The sequence below is a fragment of the Mastomys coucha genome, unplaced genomic scaffold (genome assembly GCF_008632895.1).
Source record: "Mastomys coucha isolate ucsf_1 unplaced genomic scaffold, UCSF_Mcou_1 pScaffold22, whole genome shotgun sequence".
Classification (NCBI taxonomy): domain Eukaryota; kingdom Metazoa; phylum Chordata; class Mammalia; order Rodentia; family Muridae; genus Mastomys; species Mastomys coucha.
In genome coordinates, this window is record NW_022196905.1 from 215,416,925 (window position 1) to 215,441,420 (window position 24,496).

Consider the following 24,496-nt stretch of genomic DNA (forward strand, 5'->3'; position numbering starts at 1 on the left):
GCACTGAAAGCACCCGCTTTTCCTGCGTGCTTTTCCTGCGTGGTTAAAACAAGGAAACTGAAATCGAGTGGGAACGAAATCCTCTAGCTCTCCGACCGCGGAGATTACTGCTGCTCGGCGGGGAGGTAACTCTGAGACCTGGAGGGGGCCGGGAGAAGAGCTTCAGCGGTCCTAGGGCCAGAGCAGTCGTAGGCCTGAGGACGCTGTAGGAGGCGCCGGGTGTGCACCGCTGCGGCTCACCTGGCGCTGCAGGTGGAGAAAGCGAGGGCACACCATCTAGGCTGCTCTCGCGTCACCACGTTTTCTCCTTCTCTCCAGATTGCCGTGGTCCCCTCCGGGGAGGTGGGTGATGGACAGTCAGGTAGGTGAGAAGAAGTTTGGGGCGAAGGAGCAGAGTGGGCTAAAGGGTAGCGTATGCAAGGGTGCCGGGTCGGGGCCACCTCCGGGAACCAGGAGAACTCGCCGCCTCTGCGGCTTTAAGGAAGCTGCGGAGTCCAGGCTGTGTCGCAGCAACTTTGTATCAGTCATGTCGCCCGCCTGGTGACTGACAGCCCCGGTTACCCAATGAGAAGCGCGCCTGGCCCGCACAGCGTGGAGCCTTGTTTCCCCCTTGGCCAATAGAAATTGCTCCGGCGGGCGGGACAGCGACCTGAACTTTCTGGACATGTGACCCGGTTTAAAAGGGCCGGCTTTCCACTCCCCCCTCCGGCTTTCGCCCGCCCCCTCCTCTTGGCCCGCCCTGGCCCTGCCCCTGACCCCTCCCCTCAGCTCCTGCGCACCCGGGGTGTCATTGGGCCCGGGAGAAGAGAGCCAACTTCAGGCTGCTCAGAGGAAGCCTGTGCAAGTCACCTGGGCGCTAGCGCTGCTGTCTCGGGCTCTCCCGCTGCAAGGAGAGCGGCACTCGCTGGCCTGGATGAGGTTGGATGTAGGGGGGCTCCGCAGCAGGGGTGTCGTGGAGGTGGCAAGCGCTGCAACAGGTAGACGGCGAGAGGACGACCCTGGCCGAGGCAGGTGTGTAGGGGTGCGCAGTGGGGCGCCTCCGGTCCAGCCCGGTGTGCGACCGTGGCAAGGGTGGCTTGCACTTTGCAGGGAGAAGCGGCTGCGTAATCCGGAGGCACAGTCAGTAAGGTTCTGTGTGCTTGTTGTTTTGTTTTGGTTTTCACCCCCCACACCCTCCCCCCGCCCCCCAGCCCGGCCGGCTGAGGACTATTTTGGGAAAGTTTGGCCACTTTGGATAAATGCCCTCTAAAGAGCAGCTTTTAACCGCCTTTGGCAGTGGGCGGTCTACCACCCTCCCTTTTCCCCCAAAATGAATTTCAGATCGTATTGCTCTTGCAAATTTTAAAGGACGTTTGAATAATGTTTCTTTCATCTATCAATTGCGGAAGCTCCTCAGTCTGAGTGGGAGGTGTAGCCGATAAGGGCAGTTGAAGGAGCTAGATCACCATAGATCTTGTATGAACGAGGTCTGGAAAATCTTGTGTTCCCAGTTCCATTATATTTGGGGAAACTCTAGGGGATTCTTAGGACAGGGACAGACAAGGGATGAAGCTGCTTTGGGTGGCATCCTTGTCCAGATGGGTTTTAGATACATGGCTTTTCCTGCTGAATTTTTAAAAGACGAGGTTTAAATCATAATGCTTTATCATACCATCTGCTTTATTTATTTATTATACCATAGTTCGGAAAACTTTTGCTAGCAGAAGAGTTATTAAAGCCGCTGAGTTTTAAAGGCACCAAGCTGCATCTTAACATTGCGGGTCCTCACTCTGTAGGTGCTGTTATTGGTGATATTTACATAGTAATGATAACAGCATTCTCCATCTGTGTAGTCCTCCCTTGGAGCTTTAATTTCACATTTGACATCATGGCGTGCTACCTACCACGTGTGTCATGAAATACTTTTGGAAGTTTAGGAGGGGAGCGACTAAAGCTAAAGCAAAGCTTTTTCCTTTATGGAAGAGGTAGTTTTGTTAAAGGAAAAAAGAGAGAGAGAGAGAGAGAGAGAGCAGATGTGGCTCATTGGGTCAAGCCAGTGAGCAGAACTCATGTGTGCTTGGCTCTAACTGGTTCTCCTACTCTATTAGGTGACCTTGGCAGGTTTATCCCTCATCCATAAGAAGGGAAGATAACAGTCCTGGAGAGCAGAGCGACTAAAACTAGTTTCCTGAAGTTATCAGTCTTCTAAAGCAGCCCACAAGGCTGGGTCTCTACTGTGCCACTCTAGGACAGTAAAATAACTGGGGGGGGGGGGGGGGGGGGGGAGATGCCACTAAGAGGATATATGTTTGGGGAGCATTAAAAGTGAAAGTTTTCAGAAAAGATACAAATTCCCAAGAATCTTTAATAATTCCTGGGGGGAAAGACTACTTTCTTAAGGAATAGGGCAATTTAACAGACTGTGAAACAAAGTTTTAAAGTCTGTTTCCTTTATGCTAATAGTATTTAAGGAAATATATATTATATATAATGTATATGATAGTATTAAGGATATACATAGATACAGATCCTTATCCATAGATCTATATACATATACATATACATATACATATCTATATGTTCTGAGCTTTAGAGAGGTTTGTATATCTGGCATATGGCTCATTTAGGACAATAGTGGCAAGTGCCCCTCGGGATATTAATGAGTCCTTTGCACACATACATGTAAACATGAGTACGTGCATGTGTGTGTGCACACACATACATGTAAAGCCTGTTGGTGCTTTCCCTTATCTATGTAGATATTTTTTGTGTTTCTTTTACATGAAAATAAAGATTCACAATGGCCCATGCATCTCTGGTATAGTGTTTCCTGGGAAGCTTAGAGGCCTATTTTCCCTAAGCTTTATTCATGTAACTCCCTGCTTTATTTTACACTTAGATAACAAAAAACTTCCCCTTTACCCTCAGTATAAAGTTTTATGAGGACCATACTCATCAAGTTGTATTTTTAGTCAGGTTGACTGAAGTACTCTTCAAAGCCATGGTTATTATGTCAATTCTAAAAAGCTAACCCCAGTTTCCTGGACAACACAGGAAATAAATTTCTAACCTAACTCATTTGTTTATATAAAAAATACTAACTAAAATAATATCTGAGGAGAACTCACCATAAAATATTTCAGTAATCCTACTTTCAAAGCAGTGTTTACAGGAAAAGTGTTCACATGCCAGCGGCTGCCCACCTTCTGGGTTGGTTGCCGGCCTTTACTGTCTCCTTTGAGAGGCAGGTGAGTTTGACAGACTAAGATACCCTGAACAAAGCCAATTTAGATTCCAGCAAAGCATCTGGCAAATTCTTCGAGATGTTCCTGTCAATAACTCAGTGAGATATAGTTGGCTTTAGGAGAATGTTTTGAGAGTTCAGGGTTTGGAGAACCAGGACTTGGGAAGTTGAGATCAGCTGTCTGATGTTAGCTGATTAGGTACTTTCCTGTAGAGAGAAACTGTGGCTGGTGCCCACTGCCTCCTGGAAGGATGCTACTGTGAGCTTTAAGGAGGTTTATAGTCCTGGCATATGGCTCATTTAGGTAATAGTGACAAGAGCCCCTCGGGATATTAGTAGGTCCTCTGAACAACAACATGTACAGAGATAAATTATTTTAGGGGGTTGCTGGATCAAAAGCACACTACTTTCTGCATTTTAAGATCTCCAGGGGATTTTGGAATCCAGATTTTTCACTGTGAAACCTCATAAAAAGCAGTGTTCACCTATCCCAGTGGGCTGGTGAAGTGCTGAAGAAAGGGTCTAGGCGAGGATCCCCTTCAGACTCACGGCAGACAGCCCTGTTGCTCAGGATGGAGGGGAGGTTGAAGGCTACACTGTGAGAGTCGGGAAGGTTCCTGTGGAAGCCCTGTGATGAGGAAGCAAAGGAACCACTTCCCTTGAAGGCCCTTGGGAGCTCATGGTACAAGAGAGGCATGCGAGTCTGCTGATGGATGCATAGAGTGGGATGTATATGCATATTCTCTTCTGAATACACACAAAGTTCTTGTGAAGCTTGATGGATTTGAACCAGAAACACATATATCTTAGATGTAGACATCTGAGATATTGTACAGAATAGTCTCTGTACAAAGAGAAGCAGCATGTAATATTTACTGTATTCTCCGATTTACTGCTCTGACTAAATGAGTCTTCAGAAGAGTAAAAAAAATGTCCATTATTAGCAATGATTTGGGTCCCAGTTCATAATGTGTATGTGTGTGCACGTTGTGTGTGTGTGTGTGTGTGTGTGTATGTATGTTTCAATTTTTACTAGATTTTTTCACATTTACATTTTTTTTGGCTGAAATTACCAGATTACTACCTCAATCTTTGTGATTTGATTTATTTTCTACTTTTTAGAAATTGATTTTTGATTAAGAATTAATAGAATAATGTTCTTTAAGTGAAAGCATACTACATAATTGGTAGGTTTTAAGGTTCATAAATTGAGTATTGATTCTAGTGTAATAGTTAAATACTTTATTTGCATTTTCCTATCCATCTGGGACACAGTGGTAAAACTGATAGTTTCTAACTACTCACAATTGAAAATCCACTGTAGAATAAGGAGAAGCCAGGGACAATTGTGACACTCAGGCAGTTTGTGCATTATATTTCATTATAGAGGCTTGTGATGTGTAGTACCAATTATTTAGTTAAGTCATTATATTGTTTTGCAATGTTAATTTAAATTCTGTAGTAAAGGACTTCCTACTCCTTTTTTAATAAGCGAAGGGTTGGGAAGAAAGGACTAGAGGTAAAGCTGAAGTGGTTGGAAGGCTTGTGGTAGGTTTTATGTCTGGAGAACTAGAAACTTGGCAGGACATGTAGATTTGAAAATATATACAGGGGTCAATTTTAATACTAAGGTGTACAGATAAGATTTTTCTGGCTGAATTAATGTTTTTGCCAATTTTTTTTACAGTGATCTGTTTTCTTTTTTTAAAAAAAAAAGATTTTATTTATTTATTATTATATGTATACAATGTAGCTGTCTTCAGACTCTCCAGAAGAGGAAGTCAGATCTTGTTACAGATGGTTGTGAGCCACCATGTGGTTGGTGGGATTTGAACCTAGGACCTTTGGAAGAGCAGTCAGTGCTCTTATCCACTGAGCCATCTCTCCAGCCCCTGTGATCTGTTTCTTTAGAGCAGTTGTCCAGGATGATTTTGGTCCCTAGGGACATTTGGTAATCTATAGACAATTTTAGGGTAGTACTCATCTCAAAATCTCAGCATCTTAACATCTCAGGGTAGGAGACAGAGATCCTGGGTAATATATTCCAGTGTACAGGACAGCCTCCTCAATAAACAGAATTATCTGCCTGCAAGTGTCCTTAAGACCCAGGTTGAGGAAGGCTGGTCAACAGAGAGAACTGAGGTCAGATTCCAGCTCTTCCACAAAGCTGTTTGGCCAGTGCAACAGTGTCTCACTTATATTGTTTCTTCACATATTTTTGTTTTTGTGTATAGGTTGGTTTGTAAGGTTAAATAATATATCAGAAAGGCTTGTAATAATGTGCTGAATTATATAGCATATAATAATTATGTATACATAGTATATTGTAATCTGTTAATGAGCTAAATTTATCGATTAGAGCAGATGGAAATGAATGTATATTGACAACATTCCCATGGGTTCCTTGAAAATGGAAATTAGGCTTGGTTGCTTTTTGTTGTTTTGTTTTGTTTTCTTGTTGTTTTATTGACATTAGGGGGTTTGTTTTCATTTACTACATATTCATGTAGCAAGTGCTGAGGACATATTTCTGAGTAAATGCTTAAATGATCAGGGGTCCTTCATAAACTTCCTCCATTCATGGTTGAGAGTAAAATGTTGGACGACTTGAACAGAGGTCTTGCTAGGTAGGCCAAGGAGCTTGTTAAAATTGATTCCTGTCAAGAAAGATCCAAGTGCTGCTGTCCTGTCTGGCAACAGCTCTGATCCATCCATCCTCCAAGTCAGTTTATATGTACTCTTACTTTACAAAAATGACACTACACTAATTAAATTGATATCATTAATATAAGAAACTATATATATATACATACATATATATACATATATATACATATATGTATATATATATATATATATATATATATATATATATATATATATATATATATATATATATATATATATATATAATTAAAGTCTTACTGTTTTAGCCAGTGACTTTTCCTATGACTATTTATTTGGGAAGCACCAATTCGGAAACACAACTTTAATTGCATTTTTATATTATTTATAATAACGCTATGTATTTGTTCACATGGAAGGCAGCTTTCATATGATCCAAAGTTTCCCAAGGCTTTGGAGTGATAAAGTTAGTTGTTAGTAGCCGGGCGGTGGTGGCGCACGCCTTTAATCCCAGCACTTGGAAGGCAGAGGCAGATGGATTTCTGAGTTCGAGGCCAGCCTGGTCTACAGAGTGAGTTCCAGGACAGCCAGGGCTACACAGAGAAACCCTGTCTCGAAAAACCAAAAAAAAAAAAAAAAAAAAAGTTAGTTGTTAGTTTGTTTTGTTTTTGTGTATAACAGAGCTCTATTATGGGTGAGAACTTAAGAGCAAGGAAGGAACCCACACACTTGCATAGAAGTGAATCCCAAGAAAAGACTGCCCAAGTTAGTCTTAATTTTTTTTATTTTGTTGTTGTTGTTGGTGGTGGTGGTGGTGTTTTGTCGCCATGCTTTTTCTTTGTCTAATCACCCATATTCCCCTCAGACTACCATATCAGTCCCTAGGATTATATTGAATATTATTTAATATTCAAGAATGTTACCATTTGTAAATTTTCTTTACAAACTGTCAAGGCTCTATTTTAGTGAGTTTTATTGAGACACAAAATTTTACTTGGTTCTTCTGGCTTCTGAAGAAGTTAGAGGTGATAGTCTGTTTGTGTGATATGCAACTAGAGATATTGCTTATGTTAAGTCAAATATAAATTGTAGCTCAATAGATACAATTTTAGACTGCCTTGGCATAATACTGTTGTTACTGACTCTAACGTTTGAATATAATCTGTTTGTTAGCTATGGAAACCAAAGGCTACCACAGTCTCCCTGAAGGCCTAGATATGGAAAGGCGCTGGAGTCAAGTGTCTCAGACGTTGGAGCGTTCTTCACTTGGACCTGCAGAGAAGACCAACGAGAACAACTACATGGAGATTGTCAACGTCAGCTGCGTTTCCGGTGCTATTCCGAACAACAGTACTCAAGGAAGCAGCAAAGAAAAACACGATTTACTCCCTTGCCTTCAGCAAGACAATAGTCGGTCTGGGATTTTGCCATCAGATATTAAAACTGAGCTGGAATCCAAGGAACTTTCAGCCACAGTGGCTGAGTCCATGGGTTTATACATGGATTCTGTGAGAGATGCTGAGTACACTTACGATCAGCAGAACCAACAAGGAAGCCTGAGCCCGGCAAAGATTTATCAAAACATGGAGCAGCTGGTGAAGTTTTACAAAGAGAATGGTTACAGGTCCTCCACACTGAGTGCTATAAGCAGGCCTTTGAGGTCATTCATGCCTGACTCTGGGGCCTCGATGAATGGCGGGGCCATGCGTGCCATCGTTAAGAGCCCAATCATCTGTCATGAGAAGAGCCCCTCTGTTTGCAGCCCGCTGAACATGCCGTCTTCAGTATGCAGCCCAGCGGGCATCAACTCCATGTCCTCCTCCACAGCTAGCTTTGGCAGTTTCCCAGTGCACAGTCCCATCACTCAAGGAACCTCACTGACATGCTCCCCTAGTGTTGAAAATAGAGGCTCACGGTCACACAGCCCCGCTCATGCGAGCAACGTGGGCTCTCCTCTTTCAAGTCCATTAAGCAGCATGAAATCTCCAATTTCCAGCCCTCCGAGTCACTGCAGTGTAAAATCTCCAGTCTCCAGTCCAAACAATGTCCCTCTGCGCTCCTCTGTATCCAGCCCAGCCAATCTTAACAATTCAAGGTGCTCTGTTTCCAGCCCTTCCAACACCAACAATAGATCTACACTCTCCAGCCCCACAGCCAGCACAGTGGGGTCCATCGGCAGCCCCATCAGCAATGCCTTCAGCTATGCCACTTCAGGCGCTTCTGCTGGAGCCGGTGCCATCCAGGATATGGTTCCCAGTCCGGACACCCAAGAGAAAGGTGCTCACGACGTTCCTTTCCCTAAGACAGAGGAAGTCGAGAAGGCCATTTCCAATGGTGTGACTGGTCAGCTCAACATTGTCCAGTACATAAAACCAGAACCAGATGGGGCTTTCAGCAGTTCCTGCCTAGGAGGAAACAGCAAAATCAACCCCAGTTCTCCGTTCTCTGTACCAATAAAGCAAGAGTCAAGCAAACACTCATGTTCAGGCACCTCTTTTAAAGGGAACCCCACAGTCAACCCGTTTCCATTCATGGATGGCTCGTACTTTTCCTTTATGGATGATAAAGACTATTACTCCCTATCAGGAATCTTAGGACCACCTGTGCCGGGCTTTGATGGTAGCTGTGAGGGCAGCGCTTTCCCAGGGGGCATTAAGCAAGAACCAGATGATGGGAGCTATTACCCTGAAGCCAGCATCCCATCATCTGCCATCGTTGGTGTGAATTCAGGTGGACAGTCCTTTCACTACCGGATTGGTGCTCAGGGTACAATATCTTTATCACGGTCACCTAGAGACCAATCTTTCCAACACTTGAGTTCCTTTCCACCCGTCAATACATTAGTGGAGTCATGGAAACCACACGGTGACCTGTCATCTAGGAGAAGTGATGGGTATCCGGTCCTAGAGTACATTCCAGAAAACGTGTCAAGGTAAGTTGACTTGTTTTGTAATCTTTTCTCTCCTATCCCCTTTCTTACCGCACCTTCCTCCATCTCTAAAAATCATGGCTTTGTAAATTGGTATAGCCTGTCTTTATGTTTGTGATGGAGAAGTTGAGACACATTTCAAGGTATCACTGTTTTATTTTTGTTTAAGGATGGTCATTTTGTGCTCTTCCTTGGATTATTGATATAGCACTATTTTTTGAAGTAGAGGAACTTAATGTTCTTAAGATCTTCTAGAAGATGTTTGTGTTGACTTTGAAGAAACACACACGTAGGCATCTCCCTGTTGTCTCTTTTAGGTATTTGGAAAAATGTTTATTTTCTACTACCAGTTTCTATACTTATGTTAGCAGGCTTAGTGTTCATTCCCCCTTTCTGTTTGCTGGTTCACTGAGACTCTATTAAATTACTTCCTCATGGTCTTAGTCTCCTTTTTATATTAAAATTCTTTAGTAATTATTTCAATAGTTGTGAAAAATAAAACAGAACCACGAATCTGTTACCTACAAGCGTCCTTCTCTCTCACTATTTTAAAGGAAAGCCTCGTTGGGGCAGGGAGGGGTGCTGGTAAGGCTAATTATATGAGAGTTGTGGTTTCCTGTTCAAATAAATTATTTCCTTAACTGTGAAGACCTTTACAGACTTTGCCATCTAAAAACATTTAGTGACGATTTTACTTTTTATGTTGGAAATGAAATATGTCACCATAGTTTTGAATTGGTTCATTTATAGCTTATGAGATCTGCAAGGAGACATACTCTGTTTACTGTAAAATGTGTCCTGGTTTTCCTTGATGTCGAGACTGTGTTAGATATGTTTAGAAAAACAAGGAAGAGGTTTTAGATGTGAGTGTAAAGGGTGGTTCTTATTTATGCAATGAGTACTTGCATTGGACTTTGCTTCAATTCTGGTTTTATTACATGGATGTGATAAGTGAGCCTTTTGTGGAATATATAAAGTATAATTTTCTGACTACAGTTTATTCCTTTGGCATCTAAGGACATGTGGATATTTCCTTTCATTTTCTTAAATCTTTATTTTGTGAAAAATATATCCATCTTATTAACAGAGTATAGGGCATATCTATAGTCTCATATCTTTTACTGTTTTCTTTTTCAAACACAAAGCAAAAAACCTTTGGTTTGAGGGTTCTTTTCCTTATCAGTAGCTCAAACCTTTCTCTTCTTGCTTTTATAAAAGCAAATGTTCCATAAAGAATACATTCTTAACAGTCCTTCCTAGCACAGACTGCCATATTCCACCACTGGCTCTCCTGATTACCAGGAGCCCATACCCTCAGGCATATCATGGGTGTCAGCATTCAGCCTATAACCACACACATTCAAAGTGTTTGCTTCCTCCTGGGAATCCAGCAAAAGGGAATCCTTTCTGCTTGTGTGCTTGCTGATTTTGTGTCAATTAAGATGAAGCCTTCCACATCTCATTGTAAACTATCTAGTGTTGCTTGGTGTCCTGTGGGTTGATGAGTCTTTACAGCTTTCTTGGGTGAAGGTCATCCAAATCTATTTGTTTTACTCACTTCAAGAAGATGAGCTCAAGGATCAGTGGGTGCATAGGCTATTTTCTAGATTTTGGTATATACAATGTAATAATTTTATGCATGTTTCATCACTGGTCTCTTTCTTTGTATCTTTTTAGACAAAATCTGATTTTCCCCATTTTTTTTCACTTATGATGATAATATCTCATTTCAAGGAATGTTGGGTAAATTAAAGAATTGATGCTTGTGATGAATCAAGGCCATATACATTGTCTCTAGGTCTTAAAAACATCCCTCTTCTCAGTAAAACTTACTTTAAAACTTTCAGAGTAGGATAAGGGGTTTCAAAGACCTCTCCAAGGAGGTTCTTGAAAGCATACATCATGAGTGGAAGATGGACCAGTTGGGTATTCACGTAGTGATGTGTGAGTAGTTTGGGCTTAGTTCAGTTTCTACACCGTAACTATTTAGCATTCGTCATCGCCATGACAGTACTCAGTGCCAGGTATTTCTGGGATCCCAAAGAATCATGCTGCAAGGATCCCAACAGATCAGGAAAGCATCCTTCCTGTTTCTAGGAAATCTGTGTGAGGCTATAGTTTGTTTTTTCACATTCATGGGACAAATCATTAGTCTATGTTGATGCAGAAATTGATATGAAAATCTGGCTCTCATATTAAAGGAAGACAATAGACCTGCCACGAAAAAAAATGGTTAACTTTTTTACCAAAGTTTTTCATTTGGAGAAATAAAGTTATTTTTCACAAATTTATGTTTATATTAGTATGCAATAGTTTTCCATGGATTAAGTAGCCATTTCTGCTTATATTTTGTTATAATTTACATAAACAAAGGAGTTTTTTTTTTAATTATTTTTGGAATCTTCGGTACTTTTGTGTTTTGAGAGCTGTATGCTATCTAACCAGGCTTTAGACTCACTGACTTCAGCTTCCCAGGTGCTGAGGGCACAGGCTGCACCACCAGGCTTCCCTGCTCCTACTAGTTAGGAATAAGAACAGAGGTGCTTCAGGCATGGAAGCTGACCATTGCTGGTCTGCCCCACTGTTCTCCACATGTTTGGAAACTTGAAAGGCAGTGCAGTTCGTATTAGTCTACTGAGTACTGTCTGGAAAGAGTATCCTATTCAAATAAGAAAAATGACTGTCACCTAGGCTCTCCCTTTAGGCTGATACAAAAGAGTATTGCCCATGATGTGCATGTTGTCTTACTGTGTGGGCATTCTGAGGGAGCAGTGACGAAAGTCATTTCTTGTTAATCATTCCCAGTGAAGGGGCTGAGTTCCAAGTTGTAAAGTAAATTATGACAAAGCGAAATGTAAAGCCTTAGGGTGGACACTGGACCTGGTGTGTCATGTGGGTTAGAGTTTCCTGTCAGTCTCCCGTGCAAACAAAACTGTGATCTCGGGTGAGTCATTATCTCTCCAGGCCTCAGTTTCTTTGTTTTAAAGTAAAGGAGTAAAACTTGATTCCCTGTGATGTCTGCCCAGTAAAGTGATAGGGACTTCCTTTAGAGGATTAAAGGGGTTCCTCTCAATACAACGTTGATCTGATCTCTAATAATTTTGTTTTACACACACATCTAACTATATCCTTATCTGGATGAAAAAAATCTTTGCCATGTCAGAATGAGCATGTAGGGTTGACCTCTCAATGAAAAGTTGAGGCTTTTTGGTCCTATTTTTGAATCCAATATTCCCTTTTATAAAATTCAACACCTGCTGTGAATTCCTTGTTCTCTTTATTTGCATTATTCCTGGCTCACAGGTCATTCTGTTGACACAACACTGGCTGTTTATGGTGATAACCACAGTCACTTTGAGAGTCTCATAATGCAGTGCTAACATTGACTTAGACTTTTGAATATAAAGTCCACTGTTTCAAAGGGCATAGACTTGTGGGTTCCAATACAAACAATTAAGTACTTACCATACTTTGTAGTTTTCTTCCTAACAGAAGAGAAAAATTCAGTACATCTCAGGTCATTGCTTTCATTTGTCAATCATCCTTCGCATTTTTTTTAAATTTAAATTCACTTTTTCTGATGACACAAAAGCTTCAAAATTCAAGAAGTTTGTGCCAAGTTTTCCCCTACAGTAAACTTTTCAGATAAGCTGCAGAGACATAAGAAACCTTACATGCTGCGAACTCCAGAAACAGAGTGGATGTGGTGGGGGCATATGTCAGTGGCAAGTGCAGTGAACCAATCCAGCCTTGCCTGGGACCTCGGGAGTGAAGACATGCATGGTGCAGTGAACCGATCCAGCCTTGCCTGGGACCTCGGGAGTGAAGACATGCATGGTGCAGTGAACCGATCCAGCCTTGCCTGGGACCTCGGGAGGAAAACCATGCATGGTGCTTTCCCTTCCTTGTCTCATGGCTAGCGTATCTATATGCCTCATACTGTTTTGACTTTGAACATGGCTAACGTATCTACAATTTCTCTAGGCGAGTCATTTAAACACTCTTGTTGAGATGACTTTCAGATGAGCCTTGTTTCTCCTGAAAGTTCAGTCATTTCATTTACATATGCTGTTTCTGGAGAAACTGCTGATCATTTTACTGGGAAAACAAACGAATATAAAACAAAACAAGTGTTCCATCATGTACAGGGCTCTGTGACAATGTATTTCTGTTAAGTCTTGCTTCTCACATTACAAATGTCTCAGATTTAAATTCCAGCACATCCACCTTTTCACACTTAAAAATGCTTTATTAAGTGTGTCATACTTAGATATGAATATTGAACTAAAATCCATAGTTACAGTTAGATTAATTAAGTAATTTCACCTTAAGGTAGTTTTCAACCTTGTGATCTGCTGGAACCAGGGCCTGGAGATTTATCACTTCTAGATTTGAAGCCGTTTGTTGTATTGAAATTCTGGGTGTGTACCACCTCGCCTGTCCTTGCATGACAAAGTAAAGATAGATGTTATATCGCTGCCATAATTTCAGGGCAACATTAAGCTTCCCTCAGTGTTTTGATGCCATTATATTTTGCCTCCCAAATAATAGCCTTTCCGGCTTTCAGATGTTGCTCTTTGTTTCCCGTCACTCATCTGGCAATAAAAGTTCAATCTTGCTACTAAATAGTTTATCCCATTTCTTTTCTTTTCTAAACTCAAGTATAGAAAAAAATGAGGCTTCTTGATTATGCTTAAATATACATAATAACTTCTATGAGCTTTTCTAAAACCTATTAATGAAAACTGAGGAAATTTTTGAAAAGAACAGTGCAGTCAGTAGACAGTGTTCTCAAGAGACATATCTTTATTTTAAACCTGAGGGCTTCTGGTTTTAAGGTTGTGAGATATAGCCTTCACTTTAGTTTTAAGAATTTTATTTTGTTCTTTGTGAAGTTAACATGTAATTCCAAATAGACATTTGTTACTTAAGTGATATTCTAGAAACCGCCAGATTTAGGATGGTATGGCCAAAGCCCAGATTTCTATGTTGAAAGGGTTAGGCATCATGTATTTAGTTGTAGAAAGAGAAGACTCTATTCGAGGAAAGATATTGGCTAAGTAGACAGTGATTGGAACTATGAAAAAGTCAACGCCTCAGGTGACGAGGCTCAGATGCCACATCTGGATTTGTAACATTGGCCATGACTTAACCACTGAAAAGGATCACAGCGCTGTGTGGCTTAACCTCATGTCTTAGTTATTACTGAGAGAAATCTCTACAAAATTTCGGTTTGAGATAGAGTGAAAGATAGTTGTAAGGGGCAGCCTTGACTGGGTATTCCAGCTGAGGGAGATGGTGTGGGCTAACCCTGGAAAACGGAGAGTTGAGGGAGAGCATCAGACTAAGTGTTTTTCACTTACTCTTAAGAGAATTTGTTAAGAAGTGGATACTAACTAACCCGTGTGGGGAATTCCGGAGCTGAACAGATCAAGCTTGCCCCTGGGGAGGATGAGTGGGTGGGTGGACAGAAGAAGCCAGACACAGATTATTTGGAACCAGAACGGAGCTGAACTTAAAGAGTAAAGAGTAAAGAGTTGTTGCCCACTGTGGTAGGTAAGGAAAGGGGTTCTAAATGCTGGGGCAGGAACAGTAGGGTGCACTGCAGAGAATGTGGGTGGCCTCAGTTTAAAGAAGTAATCTCAGCCCTGTGGAAGAGTGAGGACTTGCCTCTCTGGAGCAGGATGTTCACCATATGGAAAAAAGAGGGAAGGTTTGAAATACTACAGAATTATTTTGTGTTTGTACATGTGCCACGTGGAAAAACATTTTCTGGAGAGATGCAACGCTTGTGTACTCACCCCAGATAGGGAACCCACAACAGACCAAATACCACCAAAGTCCAACTTTTTGAACCATGAATTTTATTCAGAGGACTTTCAGGAGCAGAAATGACACAAAAATAGATTCATCATCAAAGCCCATTCAAGGATGGGTGAGTATCTGGGAACCTGGGGCATACGGCACAGCCTGAGGGTGGCTCATCTGTTTGAAGAAGGTCATTGAAGGTGCTGTGATTGCTTTAACTATGTTCCATGCAGCTTGGCTGGTCTTCTCTTCTTCCAGGCAGCTGGTTTGCTCTCGGGTCTTCTTTGCAGCTCAACTTTTAAAAAGCCTGATAGAGACTCTTGGCTTTTATTGCTTACTCTGACAGGGCCAGGCCTAGTAAGAATGGTCAATTTCAGAAACTTCCTGAAGCTATTTTGAGTTGTTAACCTTTCCTGGTTAAAGGAGATTCTCTGCAGGATGGACCACTTCTAACTCTGAGGACAATGTTATACAATAGTATGTCTGTGTACATGTATGTAGACACTGATGTCAACCAAGAATGCCATTCCTCAGGCACCATCCACTTTGTTTTTAGAAACAGTCTCTTAGTGCCCAAAGATTCACATATGACAGTAGATTCACAGAGCAGCAAGCCTCAGGAATCCATTCCCTCCACGTCCTAGGTCCTAAGATTACAAGTCAGTGCCACTGTGCCAAGCTTTTTTATTTTTAACATGAGTTCTTTGGATCAAATTCAATCCCTAATGCTTGCACCATTGTAAGGCCCTCGAGGTTCTGGCCAGGCCCTGCCTCCAGACTACTCTAAAGGTCTTAATGGCTGCTTCAAGCCCCTCCAGAGCTAAGCTCTGCCCTCCAGAGGGGAAAAAAAAGCCCAAGACCAGGGGCAACAGAATCCTACCAAACCCTTAGGTCGAAATCGCACCAGTCCCTGGGCTTACCCCAATATCAGGACACCCTGGAAAGCTTCTCCCCTCTCACAGGAAACTGTAAGAGCTGAGGCAGCCATCCTCTTATAAATTTCTTGGGTGAGGTTTGCTGTGTGGAATGACTTTGAGGTATTGGCTCCTGATTACCGGGGTACCTTTCTCTTCAGAGCTACAACTCTTCCGTGCACTTATTTTACCTTCGGTGCTCCCAAATTGAATTTTGTATAAAAAAATATTTCAGAATTATAAAAATTTGCCCAAGAAGCCTATCAAAAAGAACATCTGAAATTTACAACTTTCTCTGTATAACTCACCCTACTACCATCAAAACCAAGAAATGATTACTGATAAATTGCCAGTATTTACCAGAAGACCTCATTATGTTTTCACCAGTTGTCCCAATGATGACTCTTTCGGGAAAATGAACCACTTCAGAACTTAGTGCTATGCTACCTGGTCATATCTCTTCTTCTCTTTTGGTCTGAGACAGTTCCCCAGTCTCTTCTAAGTTATATGATCTTTTTTTAAAAATTGTACTTATTAATAATTTTGTAGGTAAGTGGTTTGAATCATGTCTGTTGAGTAATTAGAGTAAACCATATCTTTATAAAGAATATTTATCACCTTTTGTATGGCAAAACTAAGCTTCTTCTCCCTGTCTCTCTAGTATGTATAGTACATAGTCAAAAGTGATAGCCAGGCACCCTGGGACAACAGCACAACAGCACACAGGAACTTCTTCTCAGATAAGCATCTTCAAGGCAGAACCTGTGGACCCACCTCGTTCCATCCCTCTCTTTCACCTACACTCTCCAACCTCTGGAAGCCAATACTCTACTCTCAACATCCATGACAGCAACGCTTAGATTCCACATATGAACGAGCTCATTCGATAGTAGCCTTTCAGAGCCGGGCTTATTTCACTCATAGATGGATCTCCAGCTCCATTGATGTTTTCCTAATGACAGATAGTACGAATGCTTTTTGTAAAAGAGGCCTTTGCATTGTGTATACATACTATATTATTTATCCACCTGTCTGTTGAGTTGATGAACACTTAAGCTGCTGCCTTTTCGTGTCTGTCATGCACAGTGCTCAAATAAACACAGGAGTGCATATGACTCTTCAACATCCTGGGTCCGTTTTTTTGGTTTTGTGTGTGTGTGTGTGTGTGTGTGTGTGTGTGTGTGTGTGTGTATCCAGGATTGGGGTTGCCAGATTCTATGCCAGCAGCTTTTTGTTTGTGTTTGTCTGTTTTGGAGTTTTGCTTGGTTTGGTTTGGGGTTTTTTGTTGTTGATATTGTTTTGTTTTGTTTTTAATAAAACCCAATACTTCATTCTGTAATAGCTGTAAAATTCAAGGGTACAATTTCATACATCCTTGCCAATAGTTTTTGATAATAGTTATTCTTACACAGTGATTTAAATGTGTATTTTTCTAGTGTTGTTTAATATTTTTCGCATACTTCTTGGCTATTTAATCTCCTCTTTTAAGAAATGTTTTCTTGGATCTATTGGTTAGTTTTTTCTTTTATTTTTGAGATATAATTATATCACTTTTGCCATCTTTTAAAAGTTGTAGACTTCTTTATATGGTCTTGATATTAAATCTTTCAGAAATGTAGCCAAGAAGCTTTTCTTCACATTCTATAGGATCTTTCTCTCCACTTTGATGAAATTTTCTTTGCCAAGTGAAAACATTTTGAGTCCATTTGTCTCGGTTTGCTGTAGTAGAGTATTTTCTACACAGAATCCATGCCTGTCCCGTGGCCACGAGTGTTTCCCTTGGTAGTTTCACTGTGGTTAGTCATAGCCCGGGATGCAGACGTAATCCTGCACCCTTGGTACTGTAGTTCTCTGCAAAGAGCCTCTGGTTCTGACTCCTGACTCACCTGGGCATTGTACACTTAGGACTCTCAACTTTAAGTTCTATCTTCCCTGGTAAAGTGATGCCTATCCTTTTATAACTAAGTCTTCTATTAAAAAAAAAAAAAGTCCTTCGAAGACATCAAAACATCCCATTCTTCCTCAAACTCTGATTACTCATTTTTTTTAAAAAAAAAATATTTACATGGTATCATTGCTTCTTAATTTATGCCATAGATTCTAGCCTGTTTGATCGTTCAGACTGGTCCTGAAAAAAAACAGAGGAGCCCATTACAACTGATCTCTATGTCTCTTTGCCATAACTCTTATCATTCTTTGAGCACTGTGTTGTCTTGCTTTCAGTCCATCTTGCACTTTCTTGTTCTAGTCTTGGAATTAACTATCTCGTTGAGGAGTACCCCACCCCAGAAGATGTTCTTTCTCTAATTGTAGCTCTACTTCACATTCTGGAACACACACACACACACACACACACACACACACACACACACACACACGCACACACACACGCACGCAAGCATGCACGCAGACACGGACACTGACATCGGGGCCCTGTCTCCCTTGCTGAAATGCCATTACCTTGTATGACACCTCATACAGAGATGCATGTCTGTTTCTGCTTGGACTCTCCATCCATATTGGATATCAGAGCTCCATTCTAGACTACCATGGATAGCCATCGCTTCCCTCCACTAGGAATATTCCTATTTCCTCGTTGACTTGAGGAACAAATTGTTAAAGAAAAGGAAGAATATGGTATCTAAACATACTGCAAAAAAACTATGCTATGAACATGCCATGAATATTCATGCACAATGAAGAGAAATGGAAAAGTCCAGGGGCTAGAGAGATAGCCCCGTGGTTAAAAGCACTTGCTGCCCTGCGAGAAGACCTGAGTTCTGCTTCCAGAACCCACATTTCATGGCTCACAACCATGTGAAAACATCTAATACTCTCTTCTGGCTACCATTAGCACCCAGCCACATGACATTCGTTTGTACATACACACATTAAAACAAAACAAAACAAAGCAAAACAAAAACAAAAACAAAAAACAGAAATGATCAATCTAGAAGAACTGGCTTAGAGAAGTGAAGTGATGGTACCTTGGTATGATGATTTAAATAAAAATGGCCCATAGGCTCAGAGATTGAATGCTTTGTTAACAGGGAATGGAACTATTAGGAGGTATGGCTTTGTTGGAGGAAGGGAGTCACTGGGGGTGGGCTTTTTGGTTTCAAATGCTCAAGCCAGGCCCAGTGGCTCTCTCTTTCTTCCTGGTCTCAGAGGATCCAGAAGTCCAACCTCAGCTACTTCTCCAGAACCATGTCTGCCTGCCCCCATACTTCTTGTTGTGCTGATAATGGGCTAAGCCTCTGAAACTGTAAGCAAGCTTCAATGAAATGGTGTCTCTTCACAACAATAGAACATTGACTAAGATACTTGGTTACTTGAGTTTTAAAGACTAGCATTTCTTTTGATTGTGGATTGCTTATATGGGTGTTGAACAGACTGTGTGAAGGCCTCTTTATAGGAGTATCTATTGTGAAGGTCGTGATGGATGCATTTGGCTAGGAACTTGAAATGGAACCCTAATATGAGCACCATATCATAATAAAGGAGATGGAAATTATTTAGAATAACTCAGAATTGATACATGAATGCCAAAGCTAAAAATTATTTTTAACTTTGGGAACAAGAAGTAAAAGAGCTTTTAAGATTATAAACCCAAATCATCTTGGCTATAGATCCCAAGGTTAATGCCCAGGGAAATTACATATGTTTTTCATGACCATACATGGTAGTTAGTTACAAGCTGTCGTAGAATCATATCCTCTGTCTCTCTGTTGGCTTGTCCTTCTCTGTTGGGAGGAGATAGTAGCACCATAGACTAGCAATCAGCTGTACGGGTCCTGAAATATGAGCTTGGGGGCAGGAGTGCTAGGAGTTTTGAGGAGGAACTCCTTAGAGTTATGGAGTTGGGAGTCAGGTCATGCTCAAAGGAGAAGCAATGTAGAAGAGAAATGTGAGATGCTAATGTCCCCCAGATATCTGTTTGGGTGACAAAGGAGAAATGAATGTGGGAGGGGGAGAGATAATAATACAAAGAAACAGAGCAGAGTTAAGATGTGATTCTGCAAGGTCAACTGATTAAAAATGTGGGAGGAGAATGGACAGGAGAGCAGATGATAAGGGAAGGTAAGGCCAGGAAGGAGACTGTAGTGGGCCTCAGCCACCAAAGGCTTAACTTTCAGGTAGAACCCATCTGCTTTGGCCCATTTTACAAATACAGAAAACAGAAGCAGGATACATGATTAGTCTAATGCCACCAACTGTGGTAAATGGGAAATGCTGATGATTGAAAGAGAAAAAATAGGTAGCCTGGTGGAATTTTAAAGATGTAAAGCAGTTGTCTGGCCAAGACAAACCCTCTGCTGGCTTCTCATTAAAAAGACAATAAAGCACAAAAACTGAAGGTCTTCGTTCTCAGCCCCAAACTGTTGAATTTATCTGTTTCTTCCTTGTCTCTTGCCTGCCCTGAACTCTCTCACTCCAAGGGTCTGAACAACACCCATTGTTTACAGGGCCCTCTACTAAAATACCTCTGCCTCCAGATTTTTTTTTCTGTTCACTAAGGATCTGTTCAGATGTCATCACCCACAGTGTCTCCCTGCCAGCCATTTTATTTGAAGTGACAACCCAGTGTCCTCCAGGTACACACCATGAGAGAAGACTCATTACATTATGTCTAACTAGGATTGCACCTAGAGTGTAAGCCTCAGGAGCACCAGGACCCAGCCAAGCTGCGTCCAGAGCACTTGCTGGAGGTAGAGTGAGGGAATGAGTTCCCTAACAGACAGGCCAGGGGTGGGTATGTGTACAGAATCACTAGGTAAATATTGGTGATGATTATATAGTTGTGAAATCATAGTCAGATGACACTGAAAATTCTGTAGTTTAGCTAAAAAAAAAATTGTAACATCTATCAGCACATTTTAGAGATGTTCACAAAGTAATGGAGAATGTGGTTTTGTTTTTCTCATTTCATACAAAAGAGTAATTGGTAATGACATTTTCTCAGCTAATTGGTAACATATGCCCTTGGACTTTATTTTGAGGTTCCTTAATAAAATATATCAAACAGAAAATTTATTCTTTAGATATGACATTCTGTATGTTTTCTGGCTAAGCTATTATTTACCAGCGCCTAATCAAGATGCATACCACTTGCCTCATCCACCCAAGTCCCCTCCTGTGCCCCCTTTCACTAACCCCTTCCCTCATTACCAAGCCTTAATGACCTTAATGTGTGCCTACTCCTTGGATTTATTCTAGAATTTCTTAAAGGAATACACTGTATTTGCAACATTTCCAGTCCTTCCTCTCCCATTCCAGCTTCTTCCATCTCCAACCCCTTCAGCTTCATAATCCCTTTGATAATTGTCACCATTAAACATGCACGTGCACTCACAAACACACACACATGCGCGTGCATAGACTATGTACCAAGTCCATTTACTGTTGTCTTGTGTGCTTGTATTTAGCGTTGACCACTTGGGATTGGATTCCTTATCAGGGGCGTAATTCTTCTTGCAGTCACTCTAGGTAAAACCTTGTAATGTCTTTCCTGACTTGTGTTGATATAGTGATAGGTATGGTTACTGTGCAGACCTTGTTCACACCACCATATTGCTGAGATTTCATGGATGCAGCGACCCTGTCATGTCTCGGTGATGTTCTTTTACAGTGGGCATCCTGGTTTTGTCTCTTACAGCCTTTCTACCCCTTCTTCTGCAGAGTTCTCTGAGCCTTAGGTATAGGGTTTGTGTGGTAGAGGTGCCAACTAGGACGGAGCATCCCGCGGTTGCTTATTCTCTGTAGTCCAATCAGTTGTGAATCTCTATAGTAGCCTTTGTCTGTTGCAAAAGTAAGCTTCTCTAGTGAGTGATGGGAACTACGTTTATACGTGGGGGGTGGGGTGGCGGTAAATATTTAGTATCTAGTTAGCAGCTACATTTTTTTTTATTTAGGAAAATGGCAGTAATAAGTTATCCTCTAGGGTCTATGACCTTCTCAGCCCTGGCTTCTTGGCCAGGTTTACAGTACCAGGCACGAATCCCTTGCTACTGCATGGGCCTCAAGTTCAGTCATATAGTTGTTGGCTACCCTGAGATATCTGTAACACTATTTTGTCACTTGGTTATGCTCTCCTAGATTAGCAGATAAATGGCGCAATAGCTCAAGTAGCCTTTTGAATCTGGCTGGACTCACTTATAATGTGCTTGAAATCCAAGCATGCTATTGCATGTATCAGTATTCACTTTCTTTTTTATTGCTGACTAATATTCCATTTATGGCTGAACCACATTCTGTTTTATCTATTTAGCTGTCTCTGAGAATTTTAGTTCTTGCTGGTTTAATCTGCTACACATAAAAGATGGTTTAAATATAGATATGCAAATCCTCATGTAGATGTATGTATTTGTTTTTCTTTAGTAACCTAATGCAGATTGGCTAGATTAGACGATATGTGCAACTTTAATTTTTATAAGTGATCAAATTGTTTTCAAAGTGCTTTTAACATTTTATATTCCAAGCAGCAGTGCATAAAGCTTTTAGTCCACTATATCCTTGCCAACACTTGGAAAAGTGAAAGAGTTTTGACTATTGACATTGTAATAACATGTTAACTGTATGTTTTATTGTATGTCTTAATTGATGTCTTATTGTAGCTTAAACTAACATTTCCTGACACATAAATGAGACTGCATATCTGGTCATGTTTTATCATGCATGTGCCCATCTATCAAGCCTGCTCATACTTAGGCCCATTTTTATTAGGTTACATTCTTTTACTGTTTTTCTTTCCTTGTCTTTTCTTTCTGGAGTTTTATTGTTAGTGTGTTGTGATCGGTTTTATCACATTTTAATTTGTGTATGGTTTAGCAGTTTGCATGTACCCAAGCACACATGTAGAGGGCAAGGAATGTTCTGCAGGAGTCTGTTCTCTCCTCCCTTCATGTGAGTCGTAGGGATTGAACTCAGGTTATCCATTCAGTGGATAGCCATCCTTCCCTATTGAGCCACATTGTCTGCCTAATCCATATATTTTAATGTAAGAGTTTTGATAGAAGACTTAGACTAAAAAAAAAAATAGCTATTTAAAAATTCTATATTGTTGGGCTGGTGAGATGGTTCAGCGGGGGAGAGCACTGACTGCTCTTCGGAAGGTCATGAGTTCAAATCCCAGCAACCACATGGTGGCTTACAACCATCTGTAATGAAATCTGATGCCCTCTTCTGGTGCGTCTGAAGACAGCTACAGTGTACTTACATAATAAATAAATAAATTAATTAATTAATAAACCTTTAAAAAATTCTATATTGTCAATGAATAGTGCATGTGTACCACTAAAGACACATGTATGCACACACATGTGCACCTCCACACACATGCATGCACACATGCATACACACACACACACACACACACATACACACACACTGAGCATATCCACACACCAAATGGAAAATTCTATATTGTCAGTGGGTAGGTGAAATAACAGGCTATCTTCAAATTATTTAGTACCAAACAGTATGTTCATAATGTGAATGAACCAAATGTATCCAATCATCCCCGTTTAGTTGGAGAAGAAGGCTCTAATGAGTGTGCATAGCCTTTTCCTGTTCCCTAATTATGTGCTTGGTTGTGTGCCACTGATAAGAAGTGTTACCAAAGATTGGAAAAGGAAGAGTTCTGTGTGGGCTGCAAAGTCAAGGAAGCTTTCTTTATATGGTAGGTGAGATCCAGTTGACATTTGAAGATTGGTATTTGGCGATGAGTGGGGAGGGAATTCAAGGATAAAGTAATAGCACAGTCTGACTGAGCAGAAAGCACAGACGGAGCCTGCTTGGAGGGGACTAATGGTATTTGGAGAACTTAGATTATAGAAATTTGTGACTGATATAGAAATATTGGGCCTTATTAGAGTTTGAATATGACATGTTCTCCATAAACTCACATGTTGAGGGCTTTGAAACTGCTATTGGCACTAATTGGGGGAGTTCTGGAGACTTTGGGAGGTGAGACAAGCTAGAAGGAGTAGGTCACTGGAGGCATGTTCCTAAGAGTGTCACCTGTCCTTGGCCCCCTTCAATTTCTTTGTCTCTGCTTTGACCTCCATCACTTCAACAGCTCTTCTTCACCAAGCCCTTCCTAGCACAATGGCTGAAGTCTTAAGAACCAGGAGAACAACAAATTGTTCCTCTATTTTAAACTGGTTCCCTTGGGTGTCACACAAGACTGGCTGACACATTTCTAATGGAACACAAGTCATCATGTTTAATAGACATAAAAATGGCATGAAAGGGTAGAAAGGTTAGTCTGGTAGGGAACTAGGGACTAGCTATGGAGTAGAACACAATAGAGAGGTGGCAGTATGGGTAATTCAGGCTGAGTAGGAGCTCCAGTAGCCAGGTCGTGGATAAGTAATAGAAGCATACTGATGGTTTAGATAAATAAATGGTTGAGTGCCCGTTTACCTGCCCTCTAACCTGTTTCTACTGCACCATTAAACCATTTTGTTTATTGTCAACATAAAAATAGTTTTCCATAGATAACTGGAAAGAGAAACAACGCAAAAAAATATGGTAAAGGAACAATAGCAACTTGCAAGCAAAATCGTGGAATTAATATAAGACAGGCTGTCTTAGGCGGTGTTCTATTGCTGTGAGGAAACACCATGGCCAAAGCAACTCTTATAAAAGAACACATTTAGCCGGGCGGTGGTGGCACACGCCTTTAATCCCAGCACTTGGGAGGCAGAGGCAGGTGGATTTCTGAGTTCGAGGCCAGCCTGGTCTACAAAGTGAGTTCCAGGACAGCCAGGGCTACTCAGAGAAACCCTGTCTCGAAAAACCAAAAAAAAAAAATAAAATAAAATAAAAGAACACATTTAATTGGGAGCTTGCTTACAGTTTCAGAGGATTAGTCAGTTCATTATTATGCGAGCAGGGGAGCAGGATAGCACACACAGCACCGGAGCAAATCTGGGAGCTACATTCTGATCCACTGTCAGAGAAAAACACACACAGCACTGGAGCAGATCTGGGAGC

The 24,496-nt window shown here is 41.2% G+C and overlaps 1 protein-coding gene across 2 annotated transcripts in view; it reads left to right on the forward strand.

Moving 5' to 3' along the window:
- The window catches only part of Nr3c2 (nuclear receptor subfamily 3 group C member 2), a 335,477-nt gene that overhangs the window by 413 nt on the left and 310,568 nt on the right, over positions 1 to 24,496 (forward strand). Inside the window, exons 1-2 of one of the 2 annotated variants that reach the window (XM_031340366.1) lie at positions 766 to 1,011; positions 7,022 to 8,780. In XM_031340366.1, coding sequence (XP_031196226.1) covers positions 7,024 to 8,780 — 1,757 coding nt within the window. In that variant the 5' untranslated portion in view covers positions 766 to 1,011; positions 7,022 to 7,023. Of the gene's footprint in view, positions 1 to 765; positions 1,012 to 7,021; positions 8,781 to 24,496 lie in introns of those variants that run through there. The other variant, XM_031340365.1, reaches the window with a different exon arrangement.